Source organism: Megascapheus bottae, chromosome 10, assembly GCF_031878675.1.
Source record: "Megascapheus bottae isolate mThoBot1 chromosome 10, mThoBot2.hap1, whole genome shotgun sequence".
Classification (NCBI taxonomy): Eukaryota; Metazoa; Chordata; class Mammalia; order Rodentia; family Geomyidae; genus Megascapheus; species Megascapheus bottae.
In genome coordinates, this window is record NC_143518.1 from 61,471,195 (window position 1) to 61,496,741 (window position 25,547).

General features: G+C 37.2%; 1 protein-coding gene across 7 annotated transcripts in view; it reads left to right on the plus strand.

Annotated features, from left to right (window-relative positions):
* The window catches only part of Kcnt2 (potassium sodium-activated channel subfamily T member 2), a 267,206-nt gene extending 243,437 nt beyond the window's left edge, over positions 1-23,769 (plus strand). For 3 of the 7 annotated variants that reach the window (XM_090341474.1, XM_090341477.1, XM_090341478.1), the window contains 6 exons: positions 458-541; positions 1,782-1,910; positions 5,628-5,648; positions 12,731-13,031; positions 19,856-19,940; positions 21,513-23,769. In XM_090341474.1, the coding sequence (XP_090197600.1) occupies positions 458-541; positions 1,782-1,910; positions 5,628-5,648; positions 12,731-13,031; positions 19,856-19,940; positions 21,513-21,624 (732 nt within the window). In that variant the 3' untranslated portion in view covers positions 21,625-23,769. The remainder of the gene's footprint in view (positions 1-457; positions 542-1,781; positions 1,911-5,627; positions 5,649-12,730; positions 13,032-19,855; positions 19,941-21,512) is intronic. The other 4 variants (XM_090341475.1, XM_090341479.1, XR_016536895.1 and 1 more) reach the window with 3 other exon arrangements.
* The last annotated feature ends 1,778 nt before the right edge of the window (positions 23,770-25,547 follow it).

Here is a 25,547-nt window from a genome sequence, read left to right on the forward strand (position 1 = left end):
CTTTTTACACATTATCTTATGTTCTGAAAGTACGCAGAATGACTGAACTAGAACTAAAAATTCAAAGTTTTTGAATGAGACTACATTTTACTCATGCTGTCTGAAATAGTTTACTAAAAGTAGAATGATTTTGCCCATAAAAGTTATTCTAGATTGCAAATATTTCCATAGGAGAGATATTCTGTCATTTCAGACAATAGGTAGATTTCGTTTTTATTTCCTGTGCAGAAGCTTGGCTGGGAAAATCTCTAATTAGAAATAAAATGCTGAATTGACAAAAGTTTTAAAATTTTGCCTTATTTCAGCCAGAGTTCTATTTTTTTAGGATTACGTGTTCTTCTAGTAAAATAAATTTCTGAACTTCACTTATTTATTACACATACCAGATGTTTACACTCCTAGCACTTTTACACCATTCAGGTGTGTAACATTCCATGTATCTTTTCTTCCATTGCAGTCATTTGTGAAGGAATACATGATTTCTATCACCAGACTTCTATTAGGACTGGACACAATTCCTGGATCGGGCTTTCTTTGTTCTGTAAGTTCATCATGGTGGAGAAACTATCTTGTTCTGTGGCTGTATCTCCTCTCATTTCTTTTTCTAATGTGTGTCCAGAGTTTATACCTGATACTTTTAAATTGCATAAGAAATTTCAGATAAAACATTATTTTTATTAATAACCATCATAACCAATACACATCTAGCACAGAATTCCTAACAGACTATATTTTTAGCTTGCAATTGGAAACTCAGATTCAAACCTGGGACTCTACTCTCTCTACAGTTCCAGAATATTCATTGAGTTTAACTTTGCTTGTTTTTTTGAGGCGCCGGGTTTGTTTCTCTGAGGTAAGGTAAACTTGAACTGCTGCTCAGGTTTACTTTAAATTCTTGGGCTGAAGGTGGGGGGCGGTTTCCTTCCCAGTGACTCAATTTCTCTGGGTAGGCCACCCTGCTAGTTCACTAACACTGCTTTAGAGAAGTGAGTATTGTAGCAAAATACATTGAATAAAGTGTTTGCCTCCAGTCTGGATTTATATGGAGCAAAAGTAGACCAGAACTGTCCTTTCCCGTTTGCTAGCTTTGCCTTCATTCAACCCCCTCTCTCTCTTTCTCTCTGATCGTATTTGAGTTTGAACTCTGAGCTTCACACTTGCCAGACAGGCGCTTTGCTATGCTGTTTGATAAGCACCGCTGGCTCCCAGGTGAACGTGGCCCAGGCTCTGATTTAAATGGCGGGCATGCTCCATCACAGTCATGTGTTGAAGTTGAGATGGGGTCTCGCAAACTTCTTCTTTGGAGTGGTCTTGAACTCTGGCCCTCCTAATCTCTCCCTCTCAATCGGGGTCATAGGTGTGAGGTTGTCACACCTGGCTTCTTGGTCTCTATCAATGGGAAGATTAGTGGGTCATAGGCCTGTCCTGTTTTCTTGATTGTGTTGTAGCCCCAGAGCACGTTTTCCAGTAGCCTCCTCAGGTGATCACCACCCTGACAAATGTCAGGGTTCTGCCAACTGCCAGTGTCCCGTTGCCACTCATTTTGTCCCTAGATAATATCCTCTTGCCCCAAGTGAAGGAATTGATGTCTCTCCAATGTGGTCAGACTTCCAGGAGATGTGGATGCTGACAAAAGTAAGTTGGCAGGCTGAAAGCATCAACAAACATTTATGAAGGATTATCTCGAAATTTTAAAATATTAAACTGACCTGGAAGAGTGAAAACCAAAGCAAAGGCCACTTCCTAACCCCTGCCCATGAGCTGAATGGTGTGTGTTGCAGATGAAAATCACAGAGGAAGACCTGTGGATCAGAACGTATGCCCGACTCTACCAGAAGTTGTGCTCCTCCACGGGTGATGTCCCCATTGGCGTCTACAGGACCGAGTCTCAGAGACTTACTGCGTCTGAGGTTTGGAATTACCCGACTCTTCTTCTTTGCGTGCTTTCCTCTGGTGAATATAGTTGTTCATAAACTCGGAAGCTAATTGCTGAAAGATGCTCCACAAGATGGCAGAATCTACTCTTGATATCGTGCCCTCTCCGTAGATAAAATCTTCCCAGCTCCTCTAGTAGAATGTCTTGCAATTAATTTCACAAATGCTTGGTGGCTAAGTGTCCTTGGTTAGAGTTAAAAGACATGAAGACGTCTGAATGACTCTTGTATGATCAGCCCTGGCTATTTCTAGAATATTGCCAAGATCAAACTAAGTAACCTTGAGGTGTGACAGATGAGAAAATGACCCACATCTGTGAACACAGATTAGCATTTAGAAGGAAGCAAAACAAAGGAAAAGTGAGTCCTGAAATTCATGTTTCTCTACCTGTGCATTGAAGACCACCCCTGTAAACCTGAAAAAAAGTTACAGGTGCATGCTTGTAATCCTAGCTATTCAGGAGGCTGAGACATGAGAACTGCAGTTCAAAGCCAACCAGGGAGAGATAGTCTGTAAGAATCTTATCTCCAGTTGATCCTTGGAAAACTTGAAGTGGCACCGTGGCTTGAAATGGTAGGAGGCTAGCTGTGAGGGAGAAAGCTTAGGACAGTGCCCAGGCCCTGAGTTCAAGCCCCACAACCGACAAACAACAACAAACCTGCATGGGTAGTGTAGTAAGATGTCATAGAGGGGATTTCAGTATTTTTAACAGCAGAGCTTATGAATATGATATGAAAGCCCCTGAAAATATATTTGTACTTTGATTTAGTCCCATTCTATTGTTCAAAGTAGTTCTTTTTCCCTTGAAACAAACCACAACCTCCTAAATGGAATCATTTTAGGAAATAAAGATTTTCAGGTAAATGTGCTATTTTCTCTATATCTATAACATGATTTAATTTAAATAGTTTACTTCAAAATCTTTATTTTTCCTTTTAGTAATTTTTCCAGGTACCCCAAAGTGAGTATAAATTACAAAATCACTTCAGCTAATTCTTACTATTTTTTGTTCTTAGGCAAAATGACCTGTTATCAAGTTTCTCTCAATTATATGTGATTTCCGTAATCTATTTTTTAAGTTAATTCATGATTTAAAAAATAAAATACACGTGTCAAGAGCTTCTAGAAAACATAAAATTAGTAGGGTAGATTGTGATTTTCTTCTTGAAATCAATAGGTAAGCATTAACAGAGGTGGATATTTTAAGCAGCAGGAATGTATTCAGTTTTCCACAAGCGTTCTTTTGGTGGTTTCATAGTAAATTCTGGGATAGTAAAAAGGAGCTTGTATCATCTATCCAACTATATTTGGATTTTTCTTCAAATTGTGTTTACATTACAAACAGCAATCCCAAATCAGGAGAAAAAAAAGCAACCTGGAATGACTCACTGTAGAGAAGTTCCAGACAATATTAAAGGTGGGTTGGCACATATGACCAAAAAGCTAAGAAGATTGCACTTAAAAACATTGACTGTAGGTTCAAAAAGGACAAGCACTTTAATACCTAAGTAATTTAGCTTTCTCCCAGCCTCTTAGAGTTCCAACAATAAAATACTGGGCTGTAGCTTAGAACAAAGGACAGAAGTTTGGGGGACCATCCGTTCAGTGACTGGTGAGGCCTGGGGTCTGATTCTTTCCCATGAGCTATCTTAGGGCAGAAAGGATGGGAAGCTTTGTCTCTGGAGATTCCTCAACTTAATCACCATCCCAAAGCATCTCTCCAGATGCCCTGCATAGTAGATTGTTTACCTGTCCCTCCCCCCTTTCCCCCCTCTCTGCAACAGTCATTCAGTGCAGCTATTAATTGCCTATGATTAGTATGAAGAGAATGTCCATACAGAATTCCATTGTTGTACACGGACTGTGAGTTAGTTGCAGTACATGCTGTTTTGGGTCATTCTCTAGCCATCTCAGCTTCCCTGAAGTATGAAAAAACCTTGCTGTGTGTTGTGTGAGTTATAAGGCATAATGGAAGAATTTCTCCCTATCTGTAGGAGCATCCTCAAGGAGTTACTTGACCACCTAATAAGAAATGACCACAATAAAGTGCTTCTAAATCTCCAAGCGTACCACTTATAATAACATCTTTAAAAGATTAAAGCAAACTAAGTTAAAGATATTTTGTGTTTCCCTGTATTAAACTCAATCCCTGGACCTGCATTTTACCTAAATGTTGTGAGTATTGCAGAAAATAACTGAGGAAACAAATGAAGATGGAAAGTTGGGCCATTAGATATGATCCATGTGTACTCCATATGTCCTTGGGATTCACATGTCTTAGAGTATGGTCCAATCAAAATTATTGTGAGATGATGGAACATTCTGCATATATAAGAATAGATAGGGCCTGGAGTTTGGCCTAGTGGTAGAGTGCTTGCCTAGCATGCACGAAGACCCGGGTTCCATTCCTCGGTACCACATACATAGCAAAAAGCCAGAAGTGGTGCTGAGGCTCAAGTGGTAGAGCTCTAGCCTTGAGAAAACCCAAGGGCAGTGCTCAGGCCCTGAGCCCAATCCCAGGACTGGCAAAAAAAAAGAATATATGAAAATCTTAATTCCTCAAATTTTCCAAAGTGAAAACACAATAAAATTGGATATAAGGCTCATTTTTGTAATCAGCACTTGCGGAAGGAAAGAAAAGAGAATCTTATGTTGGAAGACAATCTGGGAATGAGTAGAGCTGGGAGATGAAGAGGGAAGGGGCCAAAGAGAGAGAGAAAGAGACAGACAGAGACAGTGGCACAGAGAGATACACAGAGAAGCAGAAGCTAATCTCATGAATTGAGAAATACTAAAGCCCACATAGAACAGGCAAAATTGGATGATTCTTGTGAATGTCTAATGAATGAGATTTTAACAGGTGCTACTATTTTTTTAAAAAAATCCTAATGTTCTAATTTATAAGCTCCTTACTTTATGAACTCTGCATTTGTAACTAGTGAAACAGCAAACACACGTTGACATCTATTGCTTATACCAGATGCCAGCACTAAATTCTGGGCTGCTCTGTATGAACTGTGATGCTACTGTGTGAAGGATGCAGTAGTGATAAGCTGTATGCAGACAAGTCTTAGATGTTCCGCACTTTAAAGTTAAATGCAGGTACTGATGCTACATCTGTTTATTGCCCTGTCTTCAATATTTGGGCATGTTCTGTGTAGAGGAAAGGGAACTATATGACAAGTTATGTCACTACTTTAGCTGGAGGGGAATTATTGAATAGTTTGCTGTACATCATTGAAAACAAAAATGAGGAGGAGTCACAAGCAAATCAATAAAACTCAAAAAGACTTAGAATTTCATTTAAAATTCAGAGTAGACATATATCCACATAATATGAGAAGAGAAGATGTCTGTAGACCACAAAGGAAATCAGTCCCCAGTCTATGGAAGCAGGGCAGAAACGAATGTGTCCTTGTCTCAGTGCTCCTGGCACACAGCATCCTGCTCCAGAAACTTCTACCACTGCCACTGGACTATTGCTACTTAAAACTATTTCCCAGACACTAAAGATGATAAAATTTTAACTACCATCTTCTGCTCTGCCTATTTGTTCAAAAGTTCATGGTAAATGAACAGTAATGGATGTTAAATGTTGTCTCTGCCCTGTCGCTTGTTGGTTCATGTCTGTATCATTCAGTCAGTATGTAACCTGAATCTTATATGTCTCTTTTTCTTTTCTCTTGTATCAGTCTCGAGAAATAGCATCACAAGTAAGTACCTTCTGTTTGTCTCCTGCTCCTCTGATGGTGGAATATAATTCTTCATAACTATTAAATGAAAACATACTAAAGATAGAATTCAGTATTTCAGATAGAAAATATAGCATGCTGAAATGCCTTCTTTTCTGTGTATAGATTTAGATTGATTGCTCTGTAATAGATTTATCTCCAGAAATTGTAGTCTTTGTGTTTATTAACCCCCATTTTGACTCTTTTTTGGAATTCTAATACTTTAAGTGCCCAAGTCTTTTAGCAAGCATTAGAAACGAATGAACATCGCATATCTGAAAGTCTAAGGTTTCAGCTCTATTTTTCTCATTTCTTAAATTCCTCACTTATTTGGACAGACTTTTATTGTATGATCCACAATTATCTGCTTTCCTCTGTTTTGCAAGCCACATAAACTGGATGTGAAACACAAACTGATGATTTGGGAAAAGGTTAAAATTGAGGAATAAAAGACTATGCTAATGCCTGCCCTGAAAGCTGCCATTTTCAGACTCTAAGGTGTAATTCTATCTTAATATTCTGTACCATCAAGGTTAGTAAACAAAGCTATTTCAAGATGGGATAATAGTTATGGCAATGCAATGGAAGCTAGTGGTCACTGGTTTGGCATGTGCTTCAGATCAAGTGCTTCCACTCTCCTGGAGAATATGTGGCATTTGTCCCATTCTCTGAGGAGACATAAACACTGGCAGGTGGCAGATGAAGAATTTCAGAGGCCGTTTGAATCTGGTGTTCACACTGTTATTACAGGTGCCCTTGTAGTGAGCTATCAGCTGACTCTCAACACATTTCACAAATACAACAACCTTGCTATGAATGCTACTATCATGAAAGTACCCTGAAGTTTTTACCAGTTGATACACCTCAGGAGATGATGGAGTGAATCTGGAAATGAAGTGGAAGCATCACAGCTTCCCTCATTCCCCATCTATTATCTCACAAAATCTGAAAATCACAGTGGGACGTTTTCCCTTGGGGGACAGATGACGGACTTCCATCAATGTGTGTTTCCTCTTGTGTGTCCATTTTGTTGCTGATGCTATTATTGTTATCGTTACTATCTTCTTGGCTCATGTTTTTAAGTCTCGTGCTCCAGAAATTTTCATATTAGCATTTTTATGGCTTTGGCATTCCTGATGACAATGGTCACTTTATCAGGTGTTTACATGGTATCACATTAACACCTTGACTTTTCAAGTTGTGCATTTGAAAAGCAAACTTAAGGCTATTGTGCTTATTAAACATAGACTATAAATTTCAGATGAAGCTGAAAGTTACCTAAGAGACCACAGAAGAAAGACTTCATTCTCCAAGAGAAGAAAATAATTTTCATCACTCCACCGTATTATTCACGTTTAAAAGCTAGTATGTAACCCTGGAATTTTTTTTTTTGTGGATGTGGATAGTGTCCTAGGGTTTGAACTCAGTGCCAGAGTGCTGTCCCTGAGCTGTTTTGCTTAAAGTTATCACTCTGCCACTTGAACCACAGTGCCACTTGTGATTTTCTGATCGTAATTGGAAATAAGAGTCTCATGGATTCTCCTGCCCAGACTGACTTTGAATCACGATCCTCAGATCTCACCCTCCAATGTAGCTAGGATTAGAAATGTGAGACACCAGTTGCTGAACTTCTTTAGTGAGTATTAAGTTTAGCATTTAGAATTTTATTATTACATTTTCATGAAGTTTGGTTGTTTGGGATATTTTGTAAAAATTGGTATTTTTTTCATAAAGACTTCAGTTGATATAATTAAGGTTATAAAAGGCTTCAGATGTAATTAGAGAATAGGGGTATTTATTCAAATTAAAATGTATTGTTTTTTACACTATGTAATTCCTTATTGTTTATTGACCTCTTAGGTTCTCAAAATAAGTTGCAATTACAATGTAACTACTTATTTTCTGTCTTGGCTGAAGTCACGTTTAACTATCTAATCATATTACACTGAGCTTTTCAAGACAGGACGCGTTCCTCTAACTACATGAGATTGAATGTATACAATCTGTCAATTATTCTTATAATTGAATCTTTCTCTTATAGAAAATATTAGGTAGGAAACCATGAATAAAACATTAACACATCACCAGGAACCATTTTCTTCTTTCAGGACAATCTTTTCTTTCCCCTCAATCATAAATCATAAAGCACCATTTAAAGTCTTGAAAATCTTTTATTTTATTTTTTTGGTGGGTCATGGGGCTTGAATTGGGCCTGGGTGCTGTCCCTGAGCTCTTCAGCTCAAGGCTACAACCCTATCCTTGAGCCACAGTCCCACTCCCCATTTTCTTATCTCTACTGGAGATAAAATTTCAGGTCCTTTTGTGCCTGGGCTGGCCGTTGAACCTTGATCCTCAGATCTCAGCTTCCTGAGTAGGGAGGGTGACAGGTGTGAGCCACTCACCTGGCAATCTTATGAAGCTTTTTTTTCCTTAAAAAAAGTGGGAATCATGAACCCAGATTACAAGCAGTCATTATTTCAAAATACTACTTTGTTCTTTCAGTAACCTTCCTCTTCAATAAAAATTGACAGTTGATGGGACTCTTTTCCATGTGTGGGTACTGTGAGAAGCACAGCAAAGACTGCTTGCTATATTCTGCTAATCTGGCATTGCCTACATTTCTTTTTTTATAATGAATGATATTTAATATATTTACCCTGAACTAAATTTAAAACATAATATAAAATTTAATAGGTTATAGAAACAAAGTGGTTACTTTTTGATTTTGATTTTGTTTTGTTTTCTAAAAAGAACAGAGTACAGGCTAAAAAACTTATAAATTTTATTAACACAAACACATGAATTTGATTATTTTACTTGTTTCATCTAACAACCTGTCTGCCTTGCAAATTTATCTTTCCAAAACTTAATTTTTTTCTGGACAGAAAATCTGCAATAACTAGGCATTATATTATTTTATTTTAATATCTTAAAGTTGTCTCTGAACTTCTATTATATATTTGAGGATTTTTGCTGAGCTTCTCAGTTGGCAAATATCTGTGGTTTCCTTTTATGTGTATCTTGGTGCCTTTCGGTCTATTACATGTATTTGCATAAAATGAGCTCAAGGTGCCTACATTTCTTTTTTTTTTTTTTTTTTTTTTTTGCCAGCCCTGGGTTTGGGCTCAGGGCCTGAGCACTCTCCTTGGACTTTCTCAAGGCTAGAGCTCTACCACTTGAGCCTCAGCACCACTTCTGGCTTTTTGCTATGCATGTGGTACCAAGGAATGGAACCCGGGTCTTCGTGCATGCTAGGCAAGCACTTTAACCACTAGGCCAAACTCCCAGCCCAAGTGCCTACATTTCTTTAAGCAATGAAAGAATCCAGCTATTTAAGTATAAGAAATCTTTTATTTAAAAAGTTTCTGTCTGGCTGAGTGCTAGAAGCTCTCATAGAGAACCCTAGCTGCTCAGGAGGCTGAGATCAACCCCTGGACAAATAAATCCAAGAGACTCATCATCCAGGAACCCACCGGAACCAATCTGCTGAATGGATGCTTTGCTCAGAAAATGTCCCAATGTGAAAGCGCTATCGTTTTTCCCATGCTGCACTGTTTCTCCCAGGTTACAAGAGGACTTTCAGAACAAACAGCAATCCAGCTAGAGGTTGAAACGATCAGATAATGTAAAGTTATCATTTAGGAAGTTAGAGTTGGCTTGTTTTCTTCTGTAATAATGTGTTCTAAATTTTCACAAGACTTCTATAGGGCAGAAGTTGAGTACTGGTATTTCAATTTCACGTGGAAGTTATGAATATTTTACTTTTAGGTGGGTCCTGGGCTTAAACTTAGGGCCTGGGTACTGTCCCTGACCTTTATGTACTTAATATTATTGCTCTACCATTCTGGGCCACAGCAACATTTTCAGCTATTTTTGGTACTTAATTGGATAGAAGAATCTTTTGGACTTTCTTGCCTGGGCTGGTTTTGCATCCTGATTCTCAGACCTCAGCCTCCTGAGTAGCTGGGAGTATAGGATATGAGCCACCAGTGCCTGCGATTTTTTTGTTGTACAGAGCTAGGAAAAATCCAAAGCATCCCTCAAATGTATATATCTTATTATGCAAATATCCAGTTGTACTTTTTATTATATGATGTTGAAAGGATAGAAGAAAGTTATGTACATTCCAAACACGTAAAAGCAATCCATTTTTGTTTGGATTTCTTAATACTTCAAATTCTTCTCATTCCTTTTCTTTTAGCTGAACTGAAATTTCCTAAGAGATGTTCACTTACTTTATTGAATTATCAAAAAAATTACTTTAATTCTTTTTTTTTTGTTGCCAGTCGTGGGGCTTGAACTCAGGGCCTGAGCACTGTCCTTGGGCTTTCTCAAGGCTAGAGCTCTACCACCTGAGCCACAGCACCACTTCTGGCTTTTTCTATGTATATGATACCCAGGAATAAAACCAGGGTTTTTGTGTGTGCTAGGCAAGCACTCTATCACTAGGCCAAACCCCTAGCACTTAAAAAAATATTACTTGTAATACTTAATGATTTATATGTAATTCATGTCCTTGGGAAATTTCAGTCATTGATAATCACCATATTTAATATTGAATAACTCATGTGTATTTAAAGTTTAGATGGATATCTTGCATAATTGTTGACAAACAAGGCAGGGAGAAGCATTCATAAAGCCAAGTCATCTTTCCTACTGAAAGAGAAGCAAATTTTCACTTTCCCCTGAACCATCTCTTAGGTTACAGCTTCATGACTTAAATTATAAGTGACATAAATTATTTCCTTTGCTATTTGCTCTGTAAACATTATTGGTTTTACTCATTTGAAGGAAATCAAACTCTCTCTTATTTATAGGGAGACATGTCTAGAAAAATATGACCAGAAAAAATCACTTCAAATATATTGAAGCTATGATTAAACTTTGCAAATGGGTATTTAAATAGGAGAGAACTGATATATTTTTATTTCTGCTAAAAAGAACACATAAATTACTGAACAAAGATTGATATTCTTTATTGACTATAGATATCACTCAAGAATGTTCCTTCTCTTTACAAAGAAGAGGATTTTCAGGATATTGTCAATTGAGTGAGAATAGAATATGTTAAAGACTCTTAAAGGTGTCCTTTATGGTAAAAACATGCTATTTACAATGTTTCATGCTTCCATGTTGAATTCTGAGAGACAAAATATAGTCTTTAAATGTTTAAGTCAAATGACATATCATCAAGAAGCTATGCAGATCAGAAGAATTTGATGCTCTTCTGTAAGCCACTACCATTCTGTAGCAGAACTGCTAGTGAGACTTACAGTTTTGGTTGACTTTCAGTGCAAGATCATTGCCTAGTGTGTTACAGTTTTGAATGGAAGGCATTTCCCAAGCTTTCACTGTTAGCATATTTTCAAGTGGAGTATTTGGTATATTAAAGGAAGAGAAGTCTGCTATTTTCTAGAGTATACAGATGAATTGTGAGGATAGTCTGCTCAAGTGAAATATGGAGACACAGAGGAAATAACAAATGCCATGAGATTTAATACACAGGCAGTCTCTAGAGTAGTAAGAACATCACAGGATTGGAAAGAATGGTGGTAGTCAGGAGATGTGACTGAGATGAACAAGAGTTTGTGTTCAGTGGGTAAATAGTACAAGTTCTTCCTTAGGAATAGAATTCTGTAGAAGGTCAATGGTGATTTGTTCATAACTTTATGAACGCATTTACCAGCAGCACTTCAACATGATTGTTATGTTTCATGTATTTTGCTACAGTAGTTGAAAAGAAAAAAAATAAACCTCAAAGATATTTTAAAAGATAAAAAACAGTTTTATTGGATTTACTCCCTGACCTTCAATTGGTAATTTTAGTTCTTTGACTTTGAGAGTTAGGACTGCATGCAGGTTGCAGCGAAAACCAAAAATGCCATCCTCAGAAGGGGACAGCAGAATCATCACTTCTGCTTTCTAATATAATAGAATTAAGAAGTTGTTCATTTGTATGTTGGACTTTCTGATTTCGTGGGTATTAGATTTCAAAAGACTTCCTGTAGGAAAGGTCATACTATTAAAACTGTGTACTTCGATGTACAAAGGACTGACACTAGAGAGATTCTTATTGTAAAAAGTCTATTTCAATACCTAAAGACCAAGTCAGTATAAGCTTAGGGAATTTGATTCCTGTTTGCTTTCATATGGAGGGTGATCTAGTTTAAATTTTTTTTTTGGCTGTACCACCTGAGCCACAGCACCATTTCTGGTTTTCTGGTGGTTAACTGGAGATAAGAATATCAAGGAATTTCATGCCCTGGGGCTGGCTTAGAACTGCAATCCTCAGATCTCAGCCTTCTGAGCAGCTAAGATTACAGGTATGAACCACCAGTGCCCGTTAGGCTTAGTTGAAGTTTTTTTCTGTGATTTTACAAGATGTTTGCCAAACATTACCACTGGCAGTGTTTTACTTGGAATGTGTTCTAAAACAAGTCATTTAACCAGCGAAGTGTTTATATGTTGAATGATTAATGAATGAGTAAAAGTACTTTCTATTTTCTTATGGCCAGAGGAAAGAATGAACAAGTTTCCATTTTAAAATTTACGCTAATTTTACCCTTTGAAAGTGCAACGAGATAAACCTTTTCAGGATTGTTAAGCTGCAGATTTTTTTTTTAAGCACAAGTCATATAAGTTGAATGTAGAGTACCTGTAATGAACTTTTGAAGTCTATTCTGTGGACATTACGTGAATGAAGATATAACATAGTGAGGCTTACAGCTTCAGGCTTCAAACAACCTTGGATTAACAGTCATTTATGAGAAACATCTCATACATTAAAAACTCAAACAAATGAGCATCTCTTCATTGAAAAATGTCATTGGGAGTTGCTGACATGTTTGCTGGTGGGTCAATATTCAAGTTCAAGGAAATGTTTTCTATCACAGTTTGTAGTAACAGACTTATCTAACCAACAGCAATGCTTTTGCTCTTCCTGTGGAAATGCCCGGACGTGGATAGATAACCAGTGCTAAGATGGTGCAAATGACCGCAGTTGTCAGCTCCAAGCTGTGATCATTCTTGCCAGACCTAATTTTCAATATCTGTTTCTTTTGAAGTCTCAAATATCTATCAATGTGGAGGAGTGGGAAGACACAAAAGACTGCAAAGAACCAGGACACCACCGCAGCCTTCACCGCAACTCCACTTCCAGCGACCAGTCCGAGCACCCTTTACTGCGAAGGAAGAGCATGCAGTGGGCACGCAGACTGAGCAGGAAAGGTCCTAAACACTCTGGTAAAACAGCTGAAAAAATAACCCAGCAGCGACTGAACCTCTACAGGAGGTCAGAAAGACAAGAGCTTGCTGAACTGGTGAAAAATAGAATGAAACACTTGGGTCTTTCTACGGTGGGATATGGTATGCCCTTTAAAACTACTGTGTCTGTGGACTTGTCCTTGCTTGCCTTTCGTACTTATAAAGTTGGCTCTGATATGGTGAAAACAATTGCCTTTTCGTTCCACAGGTCGGCTGATAGGGATGAGAGACTGGTACCTGATCTAGAGGAATGTCAGGTGATAATGACAGAAAGACAACGCTGACTGCTTTAAACAGCCACTGAGCTTCAGAGGCCTCATTCTGAACGTATTATGCAAATGATCTCAATTTTAATTCTCCCCCCAAATTTCTGAGATAGAGCCTTTGTTTCTATTAAACAGAAAAAATGTTCAATTCCCCTGCTAGTTAGCTCCAAAGATCGGAGACTTATCACACGATACAGTCTCCTTTATACCCATGTTCACACACTCCCATGACCAGGTAGGGTCAGTATCATTCAGATTAAGTTAGGTAAGATAGGACACTTCCTCACTTTCCCCCATTTCTGGCTCATTATTAAAGTCTCAACTTGAGACAAGGCTTATAAGAAGCAATTTTAATTACTGAATTAGACCTGAAGCTAAATTTCATGTAATTCTTTGGATAGAAAGAAAAGTGTATTTTCAAAGTATTTTTATGCTTGGAACTATGAATATCTTTGCCTAATTACTATACCTCTAATGAGATAGTTATATTTGCTTTGCTCTTGTAAGAATTTGAGTTCCAGAAGTTAAAGGCGGTTTACTCAAGGACATGTAGTCAAAATGTGGTTGAGTCAGGGTTCCATATGTAGCTTCCTTTAGTAGTTTTGTTTCATTTACATAAATGCTGTACAAACTCATCTGTGCCAGTAATTTTAATATAGCCATACACCACATTTTACATGCAGAAATAAATTAAGGGAACAAAATGATCTTCACTTTTGAAATTCACTAGTAGCTATTTGCTAATTCAATGCCTTTCAATATCATTAAATTCTCACAGGATGAAGCTCTTCTATTTATGTGTTACTTTTTATTAAGATGCATCTCTTCCCAATAGAAATTCTAACAAATAATTGTCCATCCAGGTCTCATTTGCTTTGTGTAAGCATTCCAGAACCACACCAGAGCAGTTCCATGAAATAAAGAGATTAACTTCTCGGAGCCATAAAAATGGAATAACTGCATGGGAAAACAGAGAATAATATTATGGTTTTGCTAATGAAACCTCTACCAAGTACCTTGGGTTTGTTGTGCTGTCTGGCTGCATTTCTTTTTAGTTGTTTATTTTTTACTCATGATAACTCTTATAAAATGGAAGAAGACATTCTATCCTCTCTCTCTATTCTGTCCATTTATCTGGTCATAGACTGGATTGAAACTTCGAATAATAATGCTTTAAACAAAACCCACAGGATTTGGAAACTAATGCATCATGTATTTATTTTTTTATTCCTCAGGTAGTGTAATGGGTCTCTGCTACCCTTTCAGTGTCAGGTGTTGCTCTGGGCACCAGGAGTATGACAGTGAGTCTCCAGATGAGACTTCTAGATTATGAAACTCACACTCTAAGACCCGCTCTGTAGACTGGGGAATTCCTGAACTTCTCTGAACCTGCTTTTGTGTGTATAATATGGATTTAATGCCATGATTTTAGGTTTGCTGTAAGACAAATGGTATTATGATTAACATAGCACGTGGCCTACATCTGGAATTCTCGAAACACGCTAACTATATGGCATAAGACACTTTGCCACTGTACGTTAAATATGGGCTTTGAGTTTGATGAACCTCCACAACAAACAAAACAAAACAAAATATTTTGTACTGTTGGTAGCCTTGATTTAATCATGAATGATAATATATATCTATCTATATATGTTCTTTTTTGCTGAAGTTTGGCTGCTCTGAAAGAATTAAACATAATTATGGCTCACTGGTTATGGGAGATTAGAATGAAAGAATCAAAATATGATTCTTGAAACTAGCTTGTCTGTCCATGTCTGCAGTCTTCATCACTGAGGGGCTGAGGAAGGGGGGGTACTGGGAAGCCTTCCTGGGTTACAGGGGAGAACAGTGTCTCAAAAACAATGGAAAGGAAGGGTGATTTGGAAGGACCTGGGGATGAGCCCTGAGTGTGTCACAGTAGTTAGTACTCATAGAGGTGATGTCACAACGCAAGTATGTTCAGGTGAGGATAATGTTATGACTATGAATTATTACTATCATTGTTGCCATTATTCAGTGGCATGTTACCACACGTTGATTTTAAAACAGGACCTCCTTTCCACTCAGGTAAACACTCTTAAGTAGGTCTACCATTTCTTTCAGTAGGAGAAAAAATGATGTGAAGACCATTATCACAATGTAAAAGTGTTCATTTTTACTGGGTTTGCCATTATTTCAATGTCTTTTCAGCAGGCTGAGCTAAAATTAGGCAGATAAGTAGATATATCCAGATAGATGATAGATGAATAGAGAGATGATAAATAATAGAGATAGAAGATAGATCGATGGATGCCTAGGAAGTTAGGTAGGTGGGTGGGTACAAAGACAGGACTAACCTACAGACAGACAGAGAGCCAGGTAGCCAGCTAGAAAATAGACAAGAGACAGGAAATAGCTACAAGTTGATAACTGAAATTCAAATACAGGCCTAACGCTTCTTATTTCGCTTTATATTTCATAAGTACTATTTTCAGTGCTGGACTTTGCAACCATTGACAACAGAAAGCATAGTATGTATGGTAATATATGCTATACCCTGTTATCTCACAATACACAAAAGTCTCAGAGTAATTTTATGCCAGTATCAACAATATAATTGTTAAGAGGTCTTTATTTTCCTTTTGTGTGTACATTTTTTAAGGCATGTTCCATGAGGGATCCTTTTGACCTAATGCATTGTCCTTGGTGTGGTTATACCATCAACAGGATATAAAATCAGGCCCAGTTTTACTCTCAGTGCTTAAGGATTGTTTTTTCTAAAGTTGAATTTCTTTTTATAGTTCTAAAATTATTTACACAGTTTGATTGAGTCCAATAGACACTATGCAGAAGGAAGTTTGACATCAATCTCTTTTAACACTGTAAAAACTCTTCCTGGTAACCTTATTTTCAAGGCTAAGGTTTATGGTTCCACTGTCTAAATATATTTTAAAATGCAATGGTATTAGTATACATTCTTTTCATTAATAGTCCTTCTAATTAGCAGTATATCCTGATATATAGAATATAGTATATAGAAATAATCCTTATACTTCAGGTGTGACTTCAGTGGTACAGAGCTGCTTTATAAGAGTTAAAGCCCAAAGTTCAAATCCCAGTAACCATATCAAGTCTACTGAAATAGATCTTGTGTCTTTGTGATTATAAATTGACCCATATTGAACGTGACTTTGATATGTACCTATAATATACTTAAAAACAATTCTCACTCATGAATTCTTAAGAATCATCACTATGGCAGAGAGAAAGCAGGTTAAAATGAATACTTGCTCGGTAGGCAGACATGAAAGAGAGAGAAAATGAATTTGAAAATGGCAACTTCTTTTGACCTAAATCAAAAACACCAGTCCTTCTGTGTGCCTGGGAAACTTCGTGAGGCTGGGGAAAGAAACCAGGCTTGATTATCTCTGGTTGTGATGTCCTTTAGATCTTGGTTTTAACCAAATGGAATCATTAGATCCAGCCCATTTAGCAAAACATATGCTGTGATTCCTAGATCTCAGGGTACAGTTAACATGAATAAAACAGTCTAATCAAACAAACAGAATAACGCCATGATTCACTCACTATTGAATTCTTAGCTATCTAGTTTTTGGAATATTTTTGTAATCCTTAAGTACTTATACAAAGGTGTTACTATTCACCAAAGCAATTTATGAATATGGTACACCTTGATCAGTGTCACCCTTGCCAACATTCTCACCACCTCTGTCAACCCACCTCTTCACCCGCGTTTCTTAAGTATTAGCTTATGTATTGACATCTTTGCCATTTAACACCACAGTGCACATGTACCATGGGTCTTGATCTGCATCATCACTTCAACATCTTCCCGCACAACCTTGCTTTCCCTTCTATTTCTCAATTCTGTGGAATGTTCAGTGGATTCTTGCCCGCATTCTCTATTCCCATAAGCTATAATTATCAAAATAATTTTAAAAAATATTTTCAGTAGGCAAACCAGGTCATTACTGGATTTCGGCTTGAATGCTGAAACAAAATATATAGCATCCAATATCCTGTTAATAAAGAGAAAGCTTGGTGGCCATTATCTGCAAAGGAATTACCTTTTATTTTTTTTGAATTATTGCAAACTAGCACTGTTGTTAAGGTGTGAAATGAGTTGTCCATAGGCAAATGGAATGAGATGCTCCTATTTTCCATCAGACCTACGATGAGTGTGATGGCTTCATTTCTACAATACACCACCAAACTCAGTTCCTTTGAAAAGCAATTTTGGAAAACCACACTGCGAAGAGTTTCTCACAATAAGGACATGTGAATATTGCCTTTCACACAGAGAGAAGATGCAAATATCTCATGCCAGGAGCAGACATTTTACGATGGGGTTGCATTCTGCAGTAATCTTGATGTGCACTCACTGTAATTCCAAGCTCCTCCCAAATGAATTGGTCATCAACCTAGTGATAATTATTAGATTTAATCAAGAAAAATATTGCATCTCCCATGGCATTTCATACAAATATGATCTCTGGCACAAAAACATCAGTTTGTTGTTTCTTTATAATTCATATTTCATTGGGAAATCTCTGTTTTGCCTAGCAAGTCTAACCCTATGGCAGGATTATTATTATTGTTGTAGATATTTCATAGATTTTTGATCAAATACATCATTTTATTTGACTATAAAACTTGATGAGGTTAAGAATAAAGGTTTTATTGGCAAACTTAGGGTAGATTCAATTACCCCACATTGTAGATAAGGATTTTGGTGTATAGACCTTAAGGCACATCAGCTTGGGATATTTAAACTGAAAATATCAAGCCTTTCCCACTGAAAAGATCGTGTAAGATGAACAGAATACTCAGCTTTCCTTGTAACACTATTAAATAAATCAGAGCATCAAGTTCCTTACGCATTCTGAGAAGATCTTTCATGTAGTTATTTAAGTATTGGAATATCTCCATTGGTAAGAAATTTGAGAATTTTTTTGTTGTTGTTGTTTTGTTTTTTTTTGCTCCAACTGCCCAATGTACTTCTTCCAGAAAGCTTGCGTTTTTGCAACTGAGGTCACTGGAAAGGCCCACGGCCACACTGCAGTGATTTTAAGAGCAGCACAGAAACTAAAGCTTGTTTACAGAAGTCCATCCATGACCACGTGGCTTTATAGTTGCCTTCCATGATGACCTTGGAATTGAAACACAGAGCCACCAAAGTGGTTTTCTGTGTTGTTTGATGCCCTGCTCTGGTAGCCCACATTTCTCTGACTGACCAACAGTAGTTAAGGTTGAGTACATTTTCTCTTTCTTTCTTTCTTTCTTTCTTTCTTTCTTTCTTTCTTTCTTTCTTTCTCCTTCCTTCCTTCCTTCCTTCCTTCCTTCCTTCCTTCCTTCCTTCCTTCCTTCCTTCTTTCCTTCCTTCCTTCCTTCCTTCCTTCCTTCCTTCCTTCCTTCCTTCCTTCCTTCTTTCCTTCCTTCCTGTCTTTCTTCTCCCCTGCCCTTTTTCTTTCTTCCCCAGTCCTGGGGTTGAACTCAAGGCTAGCACTCTACCACTTTAGCCACAGCACCACTTCTAGCCTTTTCTGTGTATGTGGTATCAAACCTGGATCTCCATGTATGCTAGGCAAGCACTCTACCACTAGGCCAAACTTCCCGGCAGGTTGGGCACTTTTTAAAGAATAGAGTTTCCTGTAACTCACAGTGTGGGGTCAGAAAGACCAAGGCTGGCACCTTCGTGGTTCTGCCAGTGGTGAAGGAGCTTGGGATCCCATCACGTGCACATGCACAAAGGAGGGAAGACCCTGTAAGACCCTGTGAGACCCATGTACGACCCTGAGTTGTCTTGTGGAGCCTGGGGGCCACCCTGGCTCTTTTCTAGTAGTCCAGTGAAAACTCATGGAGGGAACGTGCTCCCCCTTTCCAAGGCTGTGCCTCCTGAGTCTCCCTCTAGGTTCGCCTTTTAAAGGTCGGATACATCCAAAATGCATCCTAAGGGACACCTTCTGACTACACCGAAACTGTAGAAATTGTCTCTTCTATGTGTTTCCAACTCAAGTGACAAATTGTAAAAGACACCACCTTTTATTTTTCACCATTCATCCTGTCAGTATATATTGCTTCAAAGCAGCAACAAGAGACTTGACATTAGAATTCCCCTACAATGTTGGTTTCTATACTGTTCCGTAGAATCTCTTGTACCCCACAAAGGACTTGTGAATGTATGATATTGGAAGTCTCAGATGAGGCCAAACTTCACTAGTGTTTACACATTCCACCATGTTTACACATTTCTAGCAGACTTCTATAATATAATATGATTCAATCGCGCTTCAGATACTTTTCTCTTTAAACATTTCTGGGGTGATTGTCATTAGCTACAGTTATTTTCTAAGATTGGCCAAGGCATAACAAAGGAATTAAAAATGGATTAATCTGGTAGCATCTAACCATGGTTCCTCTGAACAGAACTAAGTACTTCGTTTTACTCTTCTCTTTGAACAAAGTAGATATCTGCCCATGATTCTCAGTGATAGGTAATTTGAACAATAGTAAACTTCTGTGCCCAGCTCTAGTCTGAGTGACACCATGGACCAAGAGCTTCCTGATGGCTTCCTGGTTGGAAGACGAGGAATGCACATTATTTCCTGTCATTTCCTGTCAGTGGTGTCATGCACCTGCCATGTGTTTGTCTTCTAGACGAAATGAATGATCATCAGAGCACTCTCTCTTACATCCTGATCAACCCATCCCCAGACACCAGACTGGAACTCAACGATGTTGTGTAAGTTGACCTCATTGGTCACATTGGAAAGTAGTGTGGGGTTTTCTTGGTTCTTATTTTTAAGCAAACCACTGATTTAACTTCAAGCGTTAGCCTTTACTATGATAGAGCTTGATTTTTCTCATGAAATAAATATTTTTTTAAATTTCTTTTAAAAAATGAATGTATTTACTGTACTATCATATATAATATTTCATGCAAGAGGCAAGACTATTGAAAGGAGTATAAAATAAGAAACAATGACATAAATTCAGTATTTTCGAAATGAACATATATTTCAAGTAAAGAAAAGAGAAAACAATAGGAATAATAAGAGAACAGGCCTGAGGAAAATCTAAAATATACCACACTGCTATTTAAATTTTTTTTTCCAGTCTGGGAGCTTGAACTCAGGGCCTGAGCACTCTTCTTGAGCTTTCTCAAGGCAAGAGCTCTACCATTTGAACCACAGCACCACTTCTGGCCTTTTCTATAGATGTGGTACTGAGGAATCAAGCACTCTATCATTAGGCCAAACTCTTGGTCCTCACACTGCTATTTTTAATTACTTTAAACTTCCTAAGAGTCAAACTAAACGAGGTTTAAAAACTTTTGAAAACATTCTCCAAAGGTATTATGAATCACTGAAAACATGCACTGTATGTGGATTTTCACAGTGTGCATATACTCTATTTCCTTTATCTATGCAACCCACTGACGGGACCTAGGTTCACTCTGCATCATGGGTGTTGTAAATATAGGTGTGAAGATAGATAGTCCTCTGACACATTGTTTTTTATTTCCTTTGACTACATAAGCAGCATGTAGGATACAATACGGACATTTATATGGTTATATAGCCTAAATATAGACATTTTTCCCAAAGCTCTAGCCTAGTTTTGGGGAAAATATACATATCGTTCTTTCTTCTGGGTATATTACACTCTGTTTGAACCAACCTTATCAGCATTTGACAATTTTGGTCTTTTGAATTTAGTATTCTGACAGAGAATTGCAGTTTGATTTGCATTTCCTTGAAGGTTAATGATGTCAACTTGTGTGTGTGTGTGTGTGTGTGTGTGTGTGTGTGTGTGTGTGTTTGCTTTTGCTGGGGATTGAACTCAGGGCCTCATGTTCCTGTTTAGCTTTCAAGGCTGGGGCTCTACCAATTGAGCCACACTTCCACTTCTAGTTTCTTGGAAATAAGAATCTCTCAGAATTGTCTGCTTAGGTTGGCTTTGAACTACAGCTCTCAGATCTCAGCTTCCTGGGTGGCTAAGATGATAAATTATGTGCCCCTGAAATCCAGAGATGTTGAATTTTTTTCACTTTCTTATCAGAAATTCATAGATCTTCTTTTTGTCAACAAAATATTCCCAGGCCTGAAAATGATAATACAGACTTTGAAAATTTCTGCTGGTTAATTAACTGACATGTTTACTTGTCATATGTAAAGAAACAGTTTAACCTAAAAGCAAAATGCAGAGCAAAGTAGCGGTCTAACCTGATATTATCCCATGACATGATGGGTTAATGTGGTCTGCACTTCATATCACAATAAATTATGCTTTGTTTTTTGTTTCTTTTCATTAGATACTTAATCCGGCCAGATCCCCTGTCTTACCTTCCAAACAGCGAAGCCAGTCGGAAAAACAGTGTGTGTAATATCACAGGCCACGACTCTCGAGAGGAAACACAACTTTGATAAGAAGAAAATAAGAGACTCTTTTTTTCTTAGAAGAACCTAATTTGAACTATCAAAGTATTGCTGGCATTGAAAGCAAACAAATTGAATATATTCAGTTCTCTCATATTTGAAAATCAAAATTTCTTTAAGGTGTGAATCATTTTGAGGCAATGTATTGGGTATTGCTACTTCCCTTATTAATACTAAATAAATCTAGGCAATGATTCTCAAAACTGAAATGAAAACACGAACATTTGAATATGATATTTAACTGAGCATAATCTGAATGGTAAAAAAAGAGTTAAAAGTACTGGCTAAGGGTTTATGGAAGTAAATTAAAAATCTATATTTGGTATATAGATTGCAATGGGCATCAAAAATGTTGTTCCTCTTAAAATCTAACGTGTTATATTATAATCTTCAACTGTGGCATTTTATAAAATTGATATTCTGATTGTCTTCTCTACTTAGCGATTAACTAACACATCTTGAGGCTAACTTTTGCAGAAGAATCATAGTTTACCATAGAATACAAGTTTTTAGTCAGCCATTTTCTTGTCTGTCTTTTCATACAACATCATGTTCATTTCACAATTTGAGATTTTATAGCATGCTTAGCTACACAGAAGAAATGAAAAAATGACCAGGAAGTGAACCTTACATACCTTGAACTGTTCAGTAACTTGACATCTACACATTTTATGCCAAGAGAAATATATCAAAAAGGACATATGTATTGTTCTCTTTTCAAAAAATGCCTATCATAGAGAAAATAAAACACACTTGTTAATTTTAACTCAAGAATTAAAAACATTAGCTTAATTCTGAAATAAGCAGGAATGGTTTTCATTAGATTCTGGCGCTCTAATACTTTCCATGTCTCCATGGAGTGAATTTAATTAAAAGTTATTTAAGATGAAAATAACGTTAATAGTTTTATGGACTACCAAGCTCTTTAAGCCCTTATGTAATAACATTCAACTATATTCTGTGGAAAATCCCAATTTAATTATTTTGAAGTATCTATATTTTAGCATTGTGAAGTGAAAGCATTAAAATGAGAAATCCTCATCCTTTGTATTGAACATGAATCATTCAGAATTTAATGATTATAAATTTAAATAAGAATAGAGGACTCCTGTATTATGATATTAAGAGAATTGTTTCCTTTCCCCTACTGTAAGTAGACCAAAAATCACAAGACAAGCACATGAAGATGGCCAGGAGGGAGAAATGTGCGTGTGTGTTTTCCGAGGACTTGATGTAGATGTTCAATTAAACAAAATTAGGACCCATAATAAAAAGAAAGATCACTTTATCCTTTTTTTCCCTAAATGAAGCAGGTGATTTGTAAGCAAAATGGAATGAATAGAAAAACCTTATTTTATCCCAGTAACTATACAGAAAAAATGTAAAACATGAAAAGGCAAAAAATCAAAGTTTCTAAACAGTTTAATTTGGCTTGCAGAGTATGTATCACCTTTTCTTTCTTTTTGAGTACTTTATGTAACCCACATTTTAGGATGACAAGAGAGCCAAGACTTTCCCCTCAAACAACTAATGGCTCTCTTTAGTCTTCAGAACAGTATGAATTATTTAAAATCAGGAGCATGCCTTAAAATGTAATGATTGTAGGCATCTGTGTGTATACGTTATAAACATAAACTATGTTTGACTGAAGCACCTATCAGAGGTTGTATCTAAGAAAAGAATGGATTTACTGAACTTGCATCATAGCTGCAATACCAATAGTCAAGTATGATATTTCTTTGGGTTGACATTTTTACTCCATTGCAATTATTTTTAGCAAAAATATCCAAGATTTTACAAATCTTCTATTTCCCAATGAGATCTGAAGTTTAGTATTTTTGCAAATGACAGTTATGACTGAGATTTTAAGCTAGGGTATGATTATATTTCCTATAAAACTAAAATTTTTCTTTCATAAATTTTAAAATAATTATTTTTGATTATGAGTATTAATCCAAATTTAATATTTGGAGGAATTCATATCAGCTTGCTGTAATATTGATAGTTTATTAGTCTTTCTGGTTATTTAAAAAATAAAATATGCTTATAAAATACTTTTAACAAACTGTTGCCTTTTTAAAATAATTACATTTGCACATGGAAATAAAGTCAGTAATTGTCCTTATAATCCTATAGAAATTGGTCCTGTTTATTGTCTATGTGTAATTTTGCTACAAGTTACACTGAATTGCTTTAAATTAATTAATAATAAAATCATTTCTGATGATGAATATCCTTAGGGTTCATTTTTGGGTGTGGGACTGTCAAAACTTTGTTTAAATGAATTATGTCTTAAAACGGAAAATTTCTTCTCAATTTCACATTTCTAACCCAAGATAAACAAAGTCAATCTCTTTAGAAAACAGAGCAATTTAAAAAAAACCCTATTGTTGAAATGACTGCATAATATAATAGATTCTTGATACTTAGTGTGCAATGACAAGAGGACAGGGAAGAAGAGATAAGGGAGAGATAGAAGAGAGAAAGTGAAGGATGGAATGAAGGAAGAAAAAGAAGAGATAGAGGAATGGAAAGCTAAAGTAGAGGAATAATGTCCCAGATTTAAAGTCCATGAAGGTATTGGCTAACATCAGGAACGTGAAAATAGATATGGGTGCAAGCAAATAGAGTAGGCCTATTTCTCTTTATTCTTCCCGTCATGGTAGCCCAGACTTTAATTTGAAAAAAAAAAAAAAAAAAAAAGACCTAGAACAGTCCATATGAGCTGAAAGAGAAAGGGAGCCCCAGGAAGGGAGCCGGGTCCCTGGGCTTTCTTTGTGCTCCTTGTTTATCCAGAGGGTCAGCTGGGAAACAGGGGTGGCTGGAGGCACTCATGTCCTTGAAACAGCCTGCTCCCTCTTCCCAAAGACCAAAGAGAGGCAGGCTGGGGCAGCTTGGGGGCAGGCGGGGTGCAGGGTTCCCTGGCAGAACACCAAGGGGTGTCCTGGGGGCTCCAGGAATGGGTGAGCAGGGAAGTGCACAGGTACAGGAAGACTTGACTCCTGCTGGAAACTCTTCTTTCTCCATGCTGCCCCAGCCACCCTAGCAGCTAGACCATCTGCGCTTCACTGTGATCCACTCTTCCTGCTCTCTCTCTTCCTTTTATTTATTTTATGGGAGCACTAACAAGAGTATATTACTCACAGAAAGCTCAAGGTAGGTAGACATCTTATTGTAGGTCAATCAAAGATAAAAAAACCAAATGGATTTTAAAAGATACATGCATGCTATCTTGTGGCTTCATGGAATTGATTTTTATTCATGAAATCTAGACTGTTTCAGTAGAAATATAGCAACGATGTGTCTTGCAGGATAATGAATAGAATAGAAAGAAATCTCTCACCAATGGCATCGCAGTCAGGTTCAAAAGAAGTGTACAGTTCAGCATACACATGTAGGTTTTCTTTTTGTGTACGATGATCAGAATGTTCCATTCCAGACCAGGAATGTTCTCAGAAATGAATTGCAGTCTTGAGAGAGAGCTTTTCTAAATGGAAGAATTCTGCACAATGCTCTGAAAGCTGCTGGCCATCCTCTAGACTAAGAAACACCTATGTTCATATTTGATTTTATTTATTTGTGTATTTATTTATTTATTTATTTATTTTTCCAGTTTGAGGCCTGAACTCAGGGTGTGAGCACTGTCCTTGGGCTTTCCGTCCGGGCTAATGCTCTACCACTTGAGCCACAGCACCACTTCCAGCTTTTTTTTTTTTTATGTATGTGGTACTGAGGAATCTAACCCAGATCTCTGTGCATGCTAGGCAAGCACTCTAACCACTAGGCCAAACTCCCGGCCCCTGTTTTTTTTTATTTTTAATATGTCTCTTATTAGATAAAGACAGGGTGAGTTCATTGTCACATCCCCACACATTTACAATGTGTTTTCTTGAAAAAATTCTCAACCGGCA